Raw genomic sequence first — 18141 nt, 5'->3', positions numbered from 1 at the left:
ACAACAAGTTGTACAAATACAAGAGGAAAAAGGAAATAATAAATAAATAAATAAATAATAAATATCAAGAACATGAAGAATTCTTTAAAGTTGATTGGAGGCAGCACAGATGCAGTAGAAGTGCTCCCGCACAGGTCTGGAACAGAGCTTGAACAAGCAGCCAGTTTTCAGTGGGAGTCTTTGAGTGGATAGCAGCACAGACATAGTAGAGGTGTTCCCACGCAGATCCAGAGCAGAGCTTGAAAAGCCCGGTCTTCATAAAAGAGAGGTACTGTTTAGTGGAGTGGCCATTGTCAGAGTGACAAGGCTTTGGCTCAATAGGTTTTGGTGAGCAAGTAGGTAAGTTTATTTCTTGTTTTAATTTAACTCTTGAAAGAATGGGGGCATGTCTGCAGGGCCAGTGTTCTCTTCTGGGTGTCAGATGTGGGATTTCTAGGAGAGTTCCAGCCTCCCCAATAGCCACATTTGCACCAGGTGCATTGAGATGTAGCTCCTTAGAAACCATGTTAGGGAACCGGAGCTGCAGCTCGATGACCTTAAGCTTGTTAGGGAAAGTGAGGAGGTGATAGACAAGAGCTACAGGGAAACAGTCACCCCAAGGCTACAGAAGACAGATAACTGTGTGACTGTCATGAGACGGAAGGGCAAATGTCAGATACTGCAGTGTAACCCCGTGGCCCACCCCCTCAACAACAAGTACTCATTCTGATTGCTGTTGAGGGTGGGAGACCTACTTGGGGGAAGTGCAGCGGCCATGTCTCTGGCACTGACTCTAGCCCTATGGCTCAGAAAGGTAGGTAACTGAAGAGGATGGCGGCAGTAGTAGGGGACTCTATCGTCAAGGAGACAGATAGGCAAGTCTGTGGACTCAAAAAAGAAGCATGGATGATAGTTGGCCTCCCAGGTGCCAGGGACGCAATGTTTCTGAATGCATCCATAATATCCTGAAAAGGGAGGGTGAGCAGCCAGAAATTGTGGTACCTATTGTACCAATGACACAGGTAGAAAAAGGGAGGAAGTCCTAAAAATTTGATTACAGGGTGCTAGGAAGGAACTTGAAAAGCAGGACTCACGATGGTGATTTTCCGGTTATTGCTGATAGCACACTTGATCATTTTTATACTTGTTCCTTACCAATTCAAATATTGCATTCCAGTGTCATTGACTGTAGGTCATCTGATTGACCCTTAACAGCTTTTTATTGGTTCTGCTGCAAGCCAGCATCCATTTATTGCCCTCTTCCCATCAAGTGACAGTCGATAATTTATGGCTCTTCATTCTCTTCAGTAACCAGCTCGAATCACTCCAGACAGGCACCAACCCAAACATTCACAAACCTGCATGCTTTGTTATATCAAATAACACTTCACAAATAACTTCTTATTTGGAAATGATTGCTAGTCTTGCAAATTACCTGAAGCATCATTGTGTCTTCTTTAAAACACTGAAAGCAAAGCAACTTCATCTCACAAAATGGAAAAACAGTTCTATAAAATGGCAGCCTCCATCTCCAAGCCCCCATTCAAGTTCACCTTTTACTTCTATATTTTAAATCCACCATGGCCAACAATGGAAACCAGTACGAAGGAGTTGAGAATGAGCCAGCAGGGTTACAAGTAGTCATGGGTGTAATATGAATGTAAGGAAGGACAAGCCAATGATTGGGTACAAATGCACACAGTGCAAAGAGTTAAATTGCACCACAGAGGCAAAATTCAAAAGCGCAAAGAATCCAGAACTGAAGGAGCTGTGTTTAAATGCACATAGCATTTGGAATAAGGTGGATGAACTTGCGGCGAAATTAGAGATTAGTATGACGTTGTGACATTCACTGAGTTGTGACTGAATGAAGCTCATAGTTGGGAGCTTAATAATATCAAAGGATATACTTTGTATCAAAAGGACAGGTAGGAAGGCATAGGTGGTGATGTAGTTCTGTTGGTAAGAGGTGACATAGGGTCAGAGAATATTGAATCTTTGTGGGTGGAGTTAAGAAATTGCAAGGGTAAAAAACACCATTATAGAAATCATATATACAGTTAGGCCTCCAAATAGTAACCAAGATGTGGGGTTGAGATTGCAAAGGGAGCTGGAAACGGCATGTAATAAAGGGATTGACACAATTGTAATGCAGCACTTCAATATGCAAGGGAATTTGGTAAATCACGTTGGTGTCAGATCGCAAGAGAGGGAATTTGTTGAATGCCTACGAGATGGCTTTTTAGAGCAGCTTGTGCTTGAGTCTACTCAGGGTAAGGCTACCTCAGATTGGGTGTTGAGTAATAACCCAGATTTTATTAGTCAGTTTAAGTAAAGGAACCCTTAGGCAATGATCATAATATGATTGAATTCATACTACAATTTGAGAGGGAGAAGCACAAGTCACATGTATCAGTATCACAATGGGATAAAGGGAATTACGGAGGTGTGAGATTGGAGCTTGCCCAGGTGGATTAGAGTAGAATACTGGCACAGATGATGGCAGAAGTTTCTGGGAATAGTACACAAGGCGCAGGAGATATATATCCCACAGAAGAAGTAGTCCTCAAATAACAGGGTAAGCCAACCTTGGCTGACAGGGGAAGTTAAGGACAGCATAAGAGTTAAGGAAAGCGCATATAATCTAGTAAAAGCGAGTGGGAAGTCGTATGATTGGGAAGTTTTTAAAATCTAACAAAAGGTAACTAAAAAGGCCATAAGAAGGGAAAAGATGAAATATCAAGGCAAACTAGCCAATAATATGAACTAGGATACTAGAAGTTTTTTTTCAGTTATATAAAGAGTAAAAGAGAGGTGAGAGTTGCTATTAGACCACTGGAAAATGATGCTTGCAAGGTAAAAATGGGGGACAAAGAAATGGCAGATGAACTCAATAAGCACTTTGCATCAGTCTTCACTATGGAAGACACTAGCAGTGTGCCATAGATCCACGAGTATCAGGGAGCAGGAATGAGTCGTTATTATTCCAAACGGAAAAGTATCAGGCAAACTCAAAGGTCTTAAGGTGGATAAGTCACCTGGACCAGACCATCTACATCCTAGAGCTCTGAGAGAGGTTGCTGAGAGACAGTAGATGCATTGGTTATGATCTTTCAAAAATCACTTGATTCTGGCATGGTTCCAGAGGAATAGAAAATTGCAAATGCCACTCCATTCTTTAAGAATGGTGCAAGTTTTTGGCCAGTTAGCTTAACCTCGGTAGTTGGGAAAGTGTTGAAGTCTGTTATTAAGAATGAGGTTTTGGGGTACTTGGAGATGAATGATAAAATAAGTCAAAATCAGCATGTTTTCTGGAAAGAGAAATCTTTACTGACAAATCTGTTAAGAGTTCTTCGAGGAAGTAACATGCAGGGTAGCCAAAGGAGAGGCAGTGGACACTGTTTACTTAGATTTCGAGAAGGCATTTGATAAGGTGCCTCACATTAGGCTGCTTAACAAGGTAAAATCCTATGGTGTTACAGGAAAGATACTGACCTGGATAGCGGAATGGCTGATAGGCAAGAGGCAGCGAGTGGGAATAAAGGGGGCTTTTTCTGTTTGGCTGCCAGTAGCTCGTGGTATTCCTCAGGGTTCAGCATTGGTACCTCTACTTTTCACATTTAGATAATGATTCAGATAATGGAATTGATGGCTTTGTGGCAAAGTTTGCAGATGATACAAAGATCAGGGGAGGGGTAGAGAGTGCTGAGGAAGCAATGCGATTGCAGCAGGGCTTAGACAAATTGGAAGAATGAGCAAAAAAGTGGCAGATGGAATAGTGTTGGGAAGGTATGATAATGCATTTTGGTAAAAGGAAGAAACATGCAAACTATTATCTAAATGGGGAGAATATTCAAACAACAGAGGTGCAAAGGGACTTAAGAGTCCTTGTGCAAGACTCCCAGAAAGTTTATTTACAGGTTGAGTCTATGATAAAGAAGGCAAATGCAATGTTGACTTCCATTTCAATGGACTAGAATATAAAAACAAGGAAATAATGTTGAGGCTTTATAAGACACTAGACAGGCTGCACTTGGAGTATTGTCAATGGTTTTGGGCCCCATATCTCAGAAAGGATGTGTTGTCATTGGAGAGAATCCAGAGGAGGTGCACGAGGATGATTCCGGGAATGAAGGGGTTAACATATGAGAAGCATTTGCTTTCCGCCTGTACTCACTGGAATTTAGAAGAATGTGGGGGGGTATCTCATTGAAACCTACTGAATGTTCAAAGGACTAGATAAGGTGGATGTGGAGAGGATGTCTTCTATGGTGGGGGTTTCCAGAACTAGAGGGCACATCCTCAAAATTGAGGGGAAACCCTTTAGAACAGAGAGAGATAAGGAGGAATTTTTTTAGCCAGAGAGTAGTGAAACTGAGGAATGCTCTGCCACGGACTGCTGTGGAGGCCAAGACTGGGGGTATATTTAAAGTGAAAATTGATATTTTCCCGATTGGTCAGGGCGTCAAAGGTTATGGCGAGAAGGCAGGTGTATGGGGTTGAGGGGGATCTGGGATCAGCCATGATGGAATGGTGGAGAAGACTTGATGGGCTGAATGGCCTAATTGTGCTCCTATGTATTATGGCCTTATAGGTTGTGGGAACAATTTAGTGATGCAGCGAGTGACATTATCTCCAGTGGTTCAAAAGCCTGATGGTTGGGGTGTAATAGCTGTCCCTGAACCTGGTGCTGAGGGTCCTGAGGTTCTTGTATCTTCTTCCTGGTAGCAGCAGCATGAATACAGCATGGTTCATTATCCCTCTCAAACTCATTCTCCTGTCTTCTCCTTTTAATGTTTGATACCCTTACTAATGAAAATCCTATCAACCCTTGTTTTAAATATAGTCAATGAATTGGCCTCCACAGCTGACTGTGCAGTGAAGTCCAGGTTCACCACCTTCTGGCTCATCTCTGTTCTAAAGGGAAGTTCTTGTACTCCGAGGCTTTGCCCTCTGGTCCTAGACTCCCCCACTATAGGGAACATCCTCTCCATGTCCACTCTATCTAGACCTTTCAATATTATCAATGTATGCCTAATGTGAAACTCAACTGATTTGTACAATCCTGTTTATAACTGCTAAGCAACTTTCAATCACTGTATTGTAAGCAAGAACACCAACTAGCTTGTACACTAACAATGCTGACCAGAAACTCTCACTGTGTTTGGTAGTGTCTCTGAGGTATAACTGGAAGAATTTCTTTCCTTTTTTGAATAATGTTGTGGTACAATTAAAATCCAACTTAAATGAAAGACAAGGCCCTGGTTTTGTATGTCATCCAAAATATGGTGCCCCAGATAAAAGACTGCTAGCTGGCAGCACTCATTAAGAAGCAGTCAAGTTTTAATTCTAGTTAAACGTATCTTCTTTGCATAAACTTGTGATCCAAAACTCTGGTGTTTTGGTGTCTCTGGTGTCTTTGTGCTTTCCAACTCACTCAGTCTTATCCGTCCATTACATTTGAGCTCAATAACCTATAGTGGCACCTGGTTTGGCAATCTGTTCAAACATTTTATTCCTTTGTTATCTGCCTCAGTCTTATCATTTCCCTTGCCTGTAGAACTCTCTGAAACATCAGCACCTCTCCGATGATGACCTCTTATGTATTCCTGATTTTAATCACTCCACCACTGGCAGCCATGCATTCAGCTGCCTATGCCCAAAGTATCTATCTTATCTTTACCTCCACATCGCTGATGTCCTTTAAGAAATGACTACCATATCATCATATGGATCGGTGTCATTGATGTGTTTAGTACTATGCTATATGCTATAATACTATGAGACATTTTACAACATTCTATTACATTAAAGTTCTTTTATAAATGTACACTGCTGTGGATACTGGATTAACAATGATAAACTATTATATGCAAATCTGTTATATAGTTAGCAATCTAAGTAGTGAGTTGGCTATATGTGGAACAATGAAAAGGAGACAGATGCAACAAACTCTACAAGAAATCATGGCTCTGATCTATGGCAGGGTCCGCTCTCTATCAATGTATCTACCTATCTTTCTATTTACAGTCAGCCCTCCTTATCCGCGAGGGATTGGTTCCGTGACCCCTCGCGGATACCAAAAAACTCGGATGCTCAAGTCCCTTATTCAACCTGTCTCAATACGGTGGACCTTAGGACCCTAGGACCCAGCGGAACCCTGGACCTTATTTAACCTATCTCAGTGCGGTGGGCATTAGGACCCAGCGGCAGATCTCTGAATCCGCAGTGTTTCTGTTCACGAAAATAATCACGATCGCGATTTAAAATAAAGTGGAAATAATAAAGCAATCAGAAAGAGGTGAAACGCCATCGGTCATTGGAAAAGCGTTAGGCTACAGTCGGTCAACAATCGGAACAATTTTAAAGGATAAAATGAGAAAGGCCCTGCCCGATTAAAACTACAATTATTACCAAGCAACGCAGTAGTTTAATTATTGGGTTTTGGGGTTTTGAGTTTTTGATCCTTCACATCAACCCGGCAGGGATGGACAGCACGCTCGGGAGCGACCTGTCACTGGGACTGGATCGAACTCGGGAATTTCCGCTCCTGAGTCCGGCGCTGAAACATACGTTTCTTAAGTATTTTATATGCATAGAAGGGTAAAATATATACTATATACTAAGACAAACGTTTCACTAACTGACGCTAAATAATACCGGCTGTACCTGTTCCAACTTACTTAGTAAGAGAACTTCTGATTTTTTCCGATCTCGATCGCACATCCTCCCGTATACTTTAAATCATCTCTAGATTACTTATAATACCTAATACAATGTAAATACTATGTAAAATAGTTGTTATACTGCATTGTTTAGGGAATGACAGGAAAAAAACTCTGTACATGCTCGAAAAGCAAGTGCTAGAAGAGCACTTCCGGGTTTTCTCGATTCGCGGTCCGTTGAATTTGCGCATGCAGAACTCGCGGACAAGGAGGGCCGACTGTATTTATCTATTGAGACACACCATGGAATAGGGCCTTCTGGCCCTTTGAGCCATGCTGCCCCACATCTACCAATTTAGCCACAGCTAAATCATCAGCACTTAGAGAAAACCAAAGGAGGGCATACAGACTCCTTACAGATGATGTGGAATTGAACTCTGAACACTGACACCCCAAGCTGTAACAGCGTTGTGGTAACAACTACGCCTCCTTGGCACTATTTCTTTGCCAAATGGCATCCAAATATTGAAGCTAATAAAATAGGATACATCTCCATGACAGGTATGCGCATGAAAAACCTTAAGATGTGAATTCAAGAAAACAATCTGAGGGAATTCTCAAGAAATTATGGAATTAAAGAACAAGAAGTTTCCACATATCAGATGATTTCTAATCAGCAAAAAATACTTCCTCAAAAGCTACTTATCAACCAAGAACCCACCTGATACAAACTTGCAGCAATTCCAATGAAAAATACAGCAGCAGTATTCAGTTCCTCCTCATCGTCCTGTTTGGTTTAAAAAAATGCATTATTAAAAGCATTGAAAATCAATATAAAATGCGGTTATTGGAAATCTGAAATAAAAACAGAAAATGCTGAAAACACTCAGCAGGCCAAGCAGCATCTGCAGAAAAAATAGAAACAACGACTGTTTCTTCTTTCACATTCACTATCTAACTCATATGATTTTTTGTTCTTAAATTGCAACATTCACATTCAGATTCTTCCAAGATTCAAGATTGTTCTATTGTTATTTTTCAGGAGAACGAAATGATCGTTAACATAAACACAAGCTGCTGGAAATCCAGAGTAACACATACAAAATGCTGGAGGAATTCTGCAGATCAAGCAGCATTTTTGGAGGAGTCTTGGAAACATCAACTTTCCATAGATGCTGCCTAGCCCACTGAGTTCTTCCAGCATGTGTATGTGTTATATGAAATGATTTTACTTCAGATCTATTTCAGCATAAGCAAATGCAATAAGCATATAAAACACAATAAATATAAATACATAAATAATTCAATTATACAATTCATACGTAAGGAATAAGTTATTAACTTAACTGAGTAAAAATTATAGTTAGAATTTTTTGCTTTATTTAGTGTATATTTCTATATAAGACCAACCAAATCAAGGAAATAAGAGGCAAAGGTACAAGATATCAATATTATAAACACGAGAATATCTGCAGATGCTGGAAATCCAAAGCAACACATACAAAATGCTGGAGGAACTCAGCAGGTTAGGCAGCACCTATGGAAATGAATAAACAGTCTAATGTTTCAGGCTGAGAACCTTCTTAAGGACTGGAAAGGAAAGCTGAAGGTGCCAGAATATTAAGGGTGGGGGAAGGGAAAGAGGATAGCAGAAAAGGTGATAGGTGAAGCTAGGTGGGTGGGAAAGTAAAGAGCTGGAGAAGAAGGAATCTGATGGGAAAGGATAGTGGATGGAGGGTACCCAGATGGAATATAAGGTGTTGCCCCTCCATCCTGAGGGCAGTCATCGGGAAATTCCACTTTTGGTGGATGGAATGGAGATTCCCTAATTTATGACAGGTCTCACCAATATATAGCAGGCTGCATCGAAAGCACTGGACACAATAGACGCCCCAGCAGATTCACAGGTGAAGTGTTGCCTCACCTGAAAGGATTGTTTGCGGCTCTGAATAGAGGTGAGAGATAAGGTGAATGGGCAGTTGTAACATTTTGGCTGCTTGCAGGGAGGTTAGTGGGGAGGGACAAATCCCTGCAGAAAGTGGAGGGGGGGCAAGGTAAAGATATGTTTGGTAGTAGGATCCCTTTGGAGGTGGTGGAAGTTGCAGAGGATGATGTGTTGGATGCGGAGGCTCATGAAGTGGACAAGAGGAACTCTATCACTCTTAAGCCAGCAGGAAGATGGAGTGAACACAGATGTTCGGGAAATGGAGGAGACATGGGTGAGGGCAGCATCAATGGTGGAGGAAGGGAAACTGCATCCTGGGAACGGATGCTGCTGAGGAAGAGCTGGGGAGCATTACTGGGGAAGACTTAGAACATGACCTGTTCTACATAGCCATAGGCATAGGTATGGCCCATGTTGGTGCCCATGGCAATCCCTTGAGTCTGGAGAAATTGGGAGAAGCCACAGGAAAAATTGTTGAGGGTGAGGACCAGTTCTGCCAGAAGAAGGGTTGTGGTAGTGGAGGGGAACTGGTTGGTTCTGTTATGAGGGAAAAAAAGATGAGCTTTAAGGCCTTCTTGACAAGGGATAGAAGTGTATAGGGACTGGACATCCATGGTGAGAGTGAGGCGGTCAGAGCCAGGGATTGAAAGTTACTGAGCAGATCGAGAGAGCTAGTGAAGTGTCGCAGATGTAGGTGGGAAAGGAATGGCCAACGGAGACAGGATGAAGCTGAGGTATGAGGACTTGAATTCAGTGGTGCAGGAGCAAGTGGAGACAATGGGCCTATCCGGACAGTCAGGTTTGTGGATCTTGGATAGGAGGTAGAAGCGGACAGTGCTGGGTAAGGGAACAATAAGTTCAGTGGCAGTGGACAGGAGTTCTCCAGAACTGATGAGGTCAGTGATGGTGTCAGAGACAGTTTTCTGACGGTCTGGAGTGGGGTCCTTTTCAAGGGGTAGGTATGAGGAGGTGTCTGAGAGTTGCTGCCTGGTCTAAGCAAAGTAGAAATCAGTCTGCCACACTACAACAGCACCCTTTTCGTCTGTGGGTTTGGTGGTAAGGTTGGGATTGGTGCGGAGAGAGAGCAGAGCACTGCATTCAGAGGAGCTAAGGTTTGAGGAGGAGAGAGAAGTGCTGGTCTCATTTGCAATTCGGGATGAAAAGATCCAGAGCAGGCAGAGAACTAGAGTGGGGTGTTTAAGAAGATGGGGAGGGTTGGAGATGGGAGAAGGGGGTCATCAGTGTGGGGTGTGGAATTCTTGCCAAAGAAGTGAGCTCTGAAGAAGAGCTCGACATCGTGGCGGGCACAGATCACACTGAGGTGCAGGCAAAGGGGGACAAAGGTAAGGCTCTTGCTGAGGACAGGACGTTCTACCTCAGAGAGGTGAAGATTGGAGGGAATGTTGAAGTCCCGGCAAGGATTAAAGCTGAGATCAGAGGGTGGGGAAGACATTTGGTGGCATCAGAGAGAGGTGGTTTGGGGTATTCAGTGAAGGTAGGTTGGGAGGAAAATGGAGGCTCTGAGAACCCGAGAGGTGACAGTGGAGCCTGAAAGACATGGGGTTGGAGAGTGATTGGAGATATCAATGTCAATGAGTTTTATTTCAGAAAAAAATTGATGGGAAACTGTTGGGGTAGCACAGGTGCCCTTTTACCAGATGCTAACATTCTCATTTGGCTCCAAGGATCCTATGTAGAGGGTCTTTAGTATTCCTATTGGCCATAAACCTAAAAGCAAATTTAGCCTCCCTTTCAAACAAACCCCAATATGAAATAGTCAATAGTCAAATAGTCATGCAAAGAGATTTGAACAAGTTATAAGTGCATTCCTCTGAAGTCAAAAGAATGAAGTTAGTTTTCTTCAGATAGCTTTGCATTATCTATTTTGAGTACTTGATACCAACATAGTTCACTGAGTGGGACAGTGTTCCACAAAACTCACGGACTATAAACTAAACTATGAGCAAAAAAATAAGCTGCTGGAGGAACTCACCTGGGGTCAGACAGCATCTGTAGAAAGAAATGGACAGGCAACATTTAGGGCTGAGACACTTGATCTGGACTATGTCAAGCTGAGGGGTCTTGATCCAAATTGCTGACTCTCCATTCCATGTACAGACATTGTCTGACCTGCTGAGTTCCTCCAGCAGTTTGTTTGCTTGTTCCAGATTCCACCACCTGGCAGTCTTCTGTGCTCCCAAAGTAAATCATGAGTTTAGTATTGGCAATGCTAACTAAGAACCATTAGGAAGCTTCCCTACTTTCAATAATGTATTACACTGATTTTCTCAGTATATCTTCCATCAGTACCAGGATGGAAGGAGAGTTTAGTTTCCTTGAGTTTGAGTGACACGGTTTTTGAATGATATGCAATGACTTTGATATAACATGTGTGGCAGGCTCAACTCTGTTGCCCATGACAATATATCACTGCTTTATGTTCAGAAGTAAAACAGTCATTATGTCAGTGCAAATTAAGTTCACTGCTGGCCTCAGGGTGGACCTGCCTATTGGCATATCACTGAAAACAGAAAAGAGAAAATAGAATCATAGAGTCATATAGCACAGAAACAGGTCCTTTGGCCCATCTTATCCATCGTGCCCCACCAAGTTAGTCCCACTTACCCATGCTTGGCCCATATACCTTTAAACTTCTCTTATCCACAGTCTTAAACGTATGACTTTTTAACTGCATCAAATATTTCCTCTGGTAACTTATTCCATATACATACCACCTTCTGCATGAAGACGTTGCCCCTCAAGTCCCTTTTAAATCTCACCCCTATCACCTTAAGCCTATATACCCTCTCGTTATTGATTCCGTTTTCCCGGGGAAAAGACCATGTACATTCACTCTACCTATAAACCTGGTGATTTTATACACATGTAATCAGTAAAAGAAACGTAATATACATATGGTATATCATGCCAGCAGAGGGCCTCATTCATCACCTATACAAAAATTTTTATCTGAAATGAGTGAAAACATTACAGATTACATTGCATAAGCCTTAAGAATTTATCTGGCTTACAACTAAGTTGTTTTAAGTTCTAAAACAGCAGAACAGATTTACTTGCATCCTTCGAAGGCAGCAACAGCATACTACTAAAATCAAAGATCATACATATGTGTTTTGTAAACAACAGGAATTCTGCAGATGCTGGAAATTCAAGCAACACACATCAAAGTTGCTGGTGAACGCAGCAGGCCAGGCAGCATCTGTAGGAAGAGGTGCAGTTGACGTTTCAGGCCGAGACCCTTCGTCCTGACGAAGGGTCTCGGCCTGAAACGTCGACTGCACCTCTTCCTACAGATGCTGCCTGGCTTGCTGTGTTCACCAGCAACTTTGATATGTATTTTGTATCCCAGTGCAATGTAATGTGAAAATGCAGAATGTTTCATAGATTTAGGGTGCACTCAACAAGTCCAAGTTCCCTTGAACTGTGTAACAACATACCAGATGCCAACATGCTGAAGCTCAAGAGTGGTGCCAATAATTTTATGCATGACTAAGTTTGGATTGACTGCAAAAACCCTTGGGGAATGGCACTGAGCCAAGCACTTCTCTCCAGTGAGGAAAGGAAATAGTGCTGGCAAATGATTGTAATGGATTTGCCTAGTGGCCAGTTACAAAGACATGTCAAGGACAGTATACTTGGCTGCCACCCCAGTCAGGGGATTACAGAGCAGCACAGGTGGCAGAGAAACTAACAACTACTCTGCTAGAACGGTCTCACCCAGCTCTGTCCTCAGATTCTCCCATTCTAACTTGTCATAGATGAATTATTTTTCAGGACTATACATGCCATGAAGCTCACATCGTCACCTGAACTGGCCCAGTTATGAAATTTACTCCATTTAATTTAACCCATAGCGAAAAAGTACAGTACAAAGGTAACTAAAATAAATCATTTAAATTTCTGAATGATCTGTGCAATGCCAGTAATACAAGATTAACTATGAATTATATAACCTTAAAACCATTTTTCAACTAACAAGTTAAAAGTAATTTTAAAGATTTACAGCTGGTAAAATGAACTTAGGAAATGAGTTCATGAATTGAAAAGCAACTTTTACAGCTCATGATGTCCTAAACCTTTGTAGACATTGAACTTCTGAAATGTAATCAGTGCAGTAATGAAGTAACAGAAAGCCAATTATTTACAACAATATTCTATATAGACAATGCAATAACCAGGACAATTACTTCCCCCCCCCCCCACCAAGCAGTAAAGCTGATCAACCCTTCAACTCTCCCAACCACCACGACATTATCATTTCCTGTCAGTTTCCTTATGTACAGGCACTTCTGTGCCTGTCTTATGTATTTATATGTAATATGTTCTTTTTTATTATTATTGTATTCTTTATCTTATTGTGTATTTTCTGTGCTGCATCGGAGTGGGAGTAACAATTATTTCATTCTCCTCTACACTCGTGTACTGGAAAAGATATTAAACAATCTTGAACTTGAACAGAAAATCTGTAGAATTTCCAAAACACAATTAAAGTAACATTTGCTTAGAGAGGAATAGTTAATTAATTGGCTGAGCAGGACTTCAATATGCTTTGGTCCATGTCATGTGATCTTTTACAACACCCAAAATGCAACAGCTTAGTGTCACATCAAACTGATATCACCTCTGAAGGGTCTCTATCACTGAAATGCCATCCTGCTTTACCAACTGGTGTTACTGAACTGCAATTTGAAATAATAATCTTCTGACATAGAGAGAAACATGTTGCCACTGAGCTAAATATTTAATCAACAGAAAGCATCCCAGGATCAAGAATCATTGAATCATTTAGCATGTTTCAATGGCTCACTTTTCAATAAACCACACCCTACTGTGTCCATTTTAAAACTACCACAATAAATCTGAAAAATCTTTGTAAAGGTTTAAGAAACTACTTTTTTTGAATTTGTTTACTTTTCCTGTTATGTGAAGGTAAAAACAAAATCACCTAAATTTCTGTAATAACCTGAAGATATTTTTGGAGGTCGTATTGCAAACACATTGTTGGATACTCCAAAGAGTACAATAAATAGCAGTTACAGAAGAATATGAAACTAAAATAACCAATCTTGCCCAGAACTACAGGTTTTCCCGGCCATCCGAAGGTAGAGCGTTCCTATGAAACGGTTTGTAAGCCGAAATGTCGTAAAGTGAAGAAGCAATTACCATTTATTTATATGGGAAAATTTTGTGAGCGTTCGCAGACCCAAAAATAACCTACCAAATCATGCCAAATAACACATAAAACCTAAAATAACAGTAACATATAGTAAAAGCAGGAATTATATGAGAAATACACAGCTTCTATAAAGTAGAAATACTTTTCCACAATCATTACTGCACTGTTGTCCGTAGCGAAAATCTCACGCAAGCGCTGTTGGCAAAAACACAGTGCAAGCGCTCTCCAGTAACCTTTAAGCAATGAAGCTTCCAAATCATACCAAATAACACGTAAAAATACACAGCCTATATAAAGTAGAAATAATGTATGTACAGTGTAGTATCACTTACCGGAATCGGGACAGCGCCAAGCACACTGATGACGGTGTGTTAGGCTGAGTCGTTGCAGGTTGGGGTGGTGCAGTGGCCCCCACCCTCCGGCCACCAACCGATACCGATCCGCAAAGCAGGCAGAGGTGCAATGGTAGCCAAGGGGCACACAGTACATCTTTAAGAAAAAAGCTGAAACAAACATGCTAATTAATTAGGTGCTGCCTGGCACCTAATTAATTAGCATGTTTATTTCGTTTTTTTTCTTAAAGATGTGCTGTGTGCCTCCCGGTTACCGCTGCATTCTCCGCGAATTGGTATCTGTCCATGGCCTGGGGGTTGGGGTGGTGGGACACTGGGGGGTCTGTTTCCATTAGAGCAGGGAGGTCATCTTCTATCTCTGCCCACCTCGATATGGAAGGTTGAGGTTCGTCGTCTGCTGTGGCTGATGTGGAAGGCTTGCTTGACTGCTGAGCCTCGCGCATTTTTCTATCACACAGTTATTTGTAAGGACTCAAACCATCTTGCAAATATCCCCTAAACCTACATACCCTTTCAAAATTAAAGTCGTACTTTATCATTGCAGCGAAAATCTCATGCAGTTGCTTCACGTTCATTTCGCTACTGCATTTGGTTTCGATTGTTATCCTTTTTTCTTCCAATTGCATCAGCTCTTCATCTATCAGAGCTTGGTCATGGGATGCCAAAACCTCTTCAACATCATCTTCGTCAACTTCCACAAGCCAAACTCACGTTGTCCTTACTTCATTCACCACGATTGAAACACTTAATTAAGTATAGTTTTACGCTAACTGTAACACCCTTACGAGCTCTTTTAGGCTTTTCCAATACCATAGAGCTCATCTTGCAAACGACTGCTCACAGGTATGTGTTTAAGCAATGCCGGCGAGAATGCCGTTCCGAATCTAGGGGAGAGTGGCTGCTCAGGGCCCGCGCTCCCTTTTATCGCGTGCTGATTTTTTCGCGCGCTGATTGTTTATCGTGCGCTGATTTTTTTTCCGTAACGGTGAAAACACCTTCTGAAAGCAAAAACAAAACACCTTCTGAAAGCAAAAACAGGGTACTAATGTAGGTCTATCATAACAGTAACGTTTCGTAAAGCGAATGTTCGAAAAGTGGGGGACACCTGTGTAACCTCACAATGCTTCTCCCATTTTTCCATTTCTCCCCAGAACCAAGAGGAGCCATTAAGATAATTCCTCAGTTTGTAGGAGAACTGAGTAGCTCACTTACCTCTTGTAGACCCATTCTAATCCAGCAATTATTGTCCAAAGATCTAGGAGAGGGCGGTCCTTCGATGAGATATTAAACCAAAGCCCCATCTACCTCCATATATAGTTCAAAAGATCTCATCACATTAGAAATTAAAGGGGGAAACATCTCTGTTCCCTTGGCCAATATTTCTCTCCCAATTTCTGAAACAGACTAACTGATCAATATTATATTCCTGGCTGCAGACATTTGCTTTCAGTTAAGTCATCTTATTTATTTGTTCACTCGTTTTCAGGAGGTGGATGCTGTTTGACAGGGCAGCACTTAATATCGATAGTTTCAGTAGGTACATTTAATGTCAATGAATGTCCATGGTGATCTTCTTGAACTGCTACAGTCCTAGTGGTATAAGTGCTGTTGGAGAATATACTACTGAATAAAGGTGACATTCCTCTTGGATTTGCAGGTATTGGTGCTCCAGAGTGCCTGTGCCCTTGATAATATAAACTGCAGGTTTGGGAGGTGTTGTTGTAGTCTAGATGAATCACTTCAGCTAACATGTGTCCCTAATTGTTTGGAAAGGTTCAATGACCCAAAATATTAGGTTGTTTCTTGTTCCTCAGACACTGCCGACTTGTTGAGTGTCGGAAATTTTGAGCATCTGCAGATTTTTCCATTTTCATTTTCTGGAACAGGAGTTGGCCATTCAGCCTCATGAATCTAATTCAACATTCAAGAGTATTATGGATGATATGAGGCCCAACTCCACATTCCTGTCTTTGCTCCATGTCCATCAACATACTTAAATAACAAAAATCTACAAACTTAGATAATCATTTTGCTTCATTATACATTGCATACTAATTAACTTCTAATACGCAATAGTCCATGCATTGGATGCTACTTGTATCAGCTGCACTCTATAAAAAGGCAGTGAAAACATTATTTCTGCTCGACTTGGTGTGAATAATGTAGCTACATTAGTGATTGAAATTAATATTATTCAGGTGATGGAAATATCCGTAAGGCTATAAGGCACAGAAGCTCACTGAGTCTTCTCCATCATGGCTGATATTTTTCCCAATCTCAGAAACAGATTAACCGATCAATATCATAATCCTGGCTGCATAAATTTATTTTGTATTGTCATCTTATTTATTTGTTCATTTTTTTGGAGGTGAATGCTGCTGGCAATGGTAGCATTTAATGTCCATGCTTGTCTTCTTGAACTGCAAGACCTAGTGCTAAAGGGTGATCATAACACCATAAGAACATAAGATCTTAAGATCACAAAAAAAGGGGTAACAGAGAGTTATACAGTGGGCAGTGTAGTTTGCGGGCTGCAGAGTGAGCCGGGAGCAGAGTGAAAGCTTAAGGGCTTCGGCTCAACGGGCTTAGGCGGAAACAGGCGAGGCAAAGAAGGTTTGGTTTTCATTTTTTCCTGTTATTTGAGGAGAGCGGAAGTATGAGTGTGAGGGCAGCTTGTTGTTCTCGGTGCCGGATGTGGGAGGCCCTGGAGTCTCCAAGCCTCCCGGATGTCCACATCTCTGCCAGGTGCGCCAAAATGCAGCTCCTAAGAGACCGCGTTAGGGAACTGGAGCTGCAGCTCGATGAACTTCGTCTGGTCAGGGAGAGTGAGGAGTTACAGGCAGGTGGTCACACCGGGGCCACGGGAGTCAGACAAGTGGGTCACGGCTAGGAGGGGGAAGAGGAAGAGTCAGGTAATAGAGAGTACCCCAGTGGCTGTGCCCCTTGACAATAGGTACTCCTGTTTGAGTACTGTTGGGAGGGGACAGCTTACCTGGGGGAAGCAACAGTCCGGCCCTGTAGCTCAGAAGGGTAGGGAAAGGAAGAGGAGGGCAGTTGTAATAGGGGACTTGATAGTAAGGGGGTCAGATAGGCGATTCTGTGGATGCAGTCCGGAGACCCGGATGGTAGTTTGCCTCCCTGATGCCAGGGTCCAGGATATTTCTGATCACGTCCAAGATTTCCTGAAGTGGGAGGGAGAGGAGCCAGAGGTCGTGGTACATATTGGTACTAATGACATAGGTAGGAAAAGGGGAGAGGTCCTGAAAGGAGAATATAGGGTGTTAGGAAGGGAGTTGAGAAAAAGGACGGCAAAGGTAGTAATCTCGGGATTACTGCCTGTGCTACGCAACAGTGAGAGTAGGAATGCAATGAGGTGGAGGATAAATGTGTGGCTGAGGGATTGGAGCAGGAGCAGGGATTCAAGTTTTTGGATCATTGGGACCTCTTTTGGCGCAGGTGTGACCTGTACAAAAAAGACAGGTTACACTTGAATCCTAGGGAGACCAATATCCTGGCGGGGAGATTTGCGAGGGCTACTGAGGTGGCTTTAAACTAGAATGGTTGGGGGGGGGGGTGGGAATCAAACTAAAGAGACTAGGAGAGGGGAGGTTAGTTCACAAATAGAGAAAGAGAGACAGTGTGTGAGGGAGGATATGCAGGGGACAGAGATCAGAAGCACTCAGACTAAAGATGTAGGGGACAAGGAAGAAAAAGATAACAAAGTTGTTTGCTCCATTAGGGATAAAAAGAGAGTAAGAGGTGGAGAATTTCTTAAATGCATCTATTTTAATGCTAGGAGCATTGTAAGGAAGGTGGATGAGCTTAGAGCGTGGATTGATACCTGGAAATATGATGTTGTAGGTATTAGCGAAACGTGGTTGCAGGAGGGGTGTGACTGGCAACTAAATATTCCAGGATTTTGTTGCTTCAGGTGTGATAGAATAGGAGGGGCAAGAGAGGGAGGTGTTGCATTGCTTATCAGAGAAAATATAACAGCGGTCC

At 42.2% G+C, this 18141-nt stretch overlaps 1 protein-coding gene across 2 annotated transcripts in view; it reads right to left on the bottom strand.

The window, feature by feature from the left end:
• sec22a (SEC22 homolog A, vesicle trafficking protein) overlaps positions 1–18141 on the bottom strand; it is a 140368-nt gene that overhangs the window by 22388 nt on the left and 99839 nt on the right. The window contains exon 6 of one of the 2 annotated variants that reach the window (XM_072260945.1): positions 7366–7431. The exons of the other annotated variant lie outside the window; for it this stretch is intronic. Within the exon in view, the coding sequence (XP_072117046.1) occupies positions 7366–7431 (66 nt within the window). The remainder of the gene's footprint in view (positions 1–7365; positions 7432–18141) is intronic. 2 annotated transcript variants of the gene reach the window in all.

Source organism: Mobula birostris, chromosome 6 (genome assembly GCF_030028105.1).
Source record: "Mobula birostris isolate sMobBir1 chromosome 6, sMobBir1.hap1, whole genome shotgun sequence".
Taxonomy (NCBI): domain Eukaryota; kingdom Metazoa; phylum Chordata; class Chondrichthyes; order Myliobatiformes; family Myliobatidae; genus Mobula; species Mobula birostris.
Note: the sequence above shows the minus strand (reverse complement) of the source record. Positions and strands in the feature narration are given on the sequence as shown.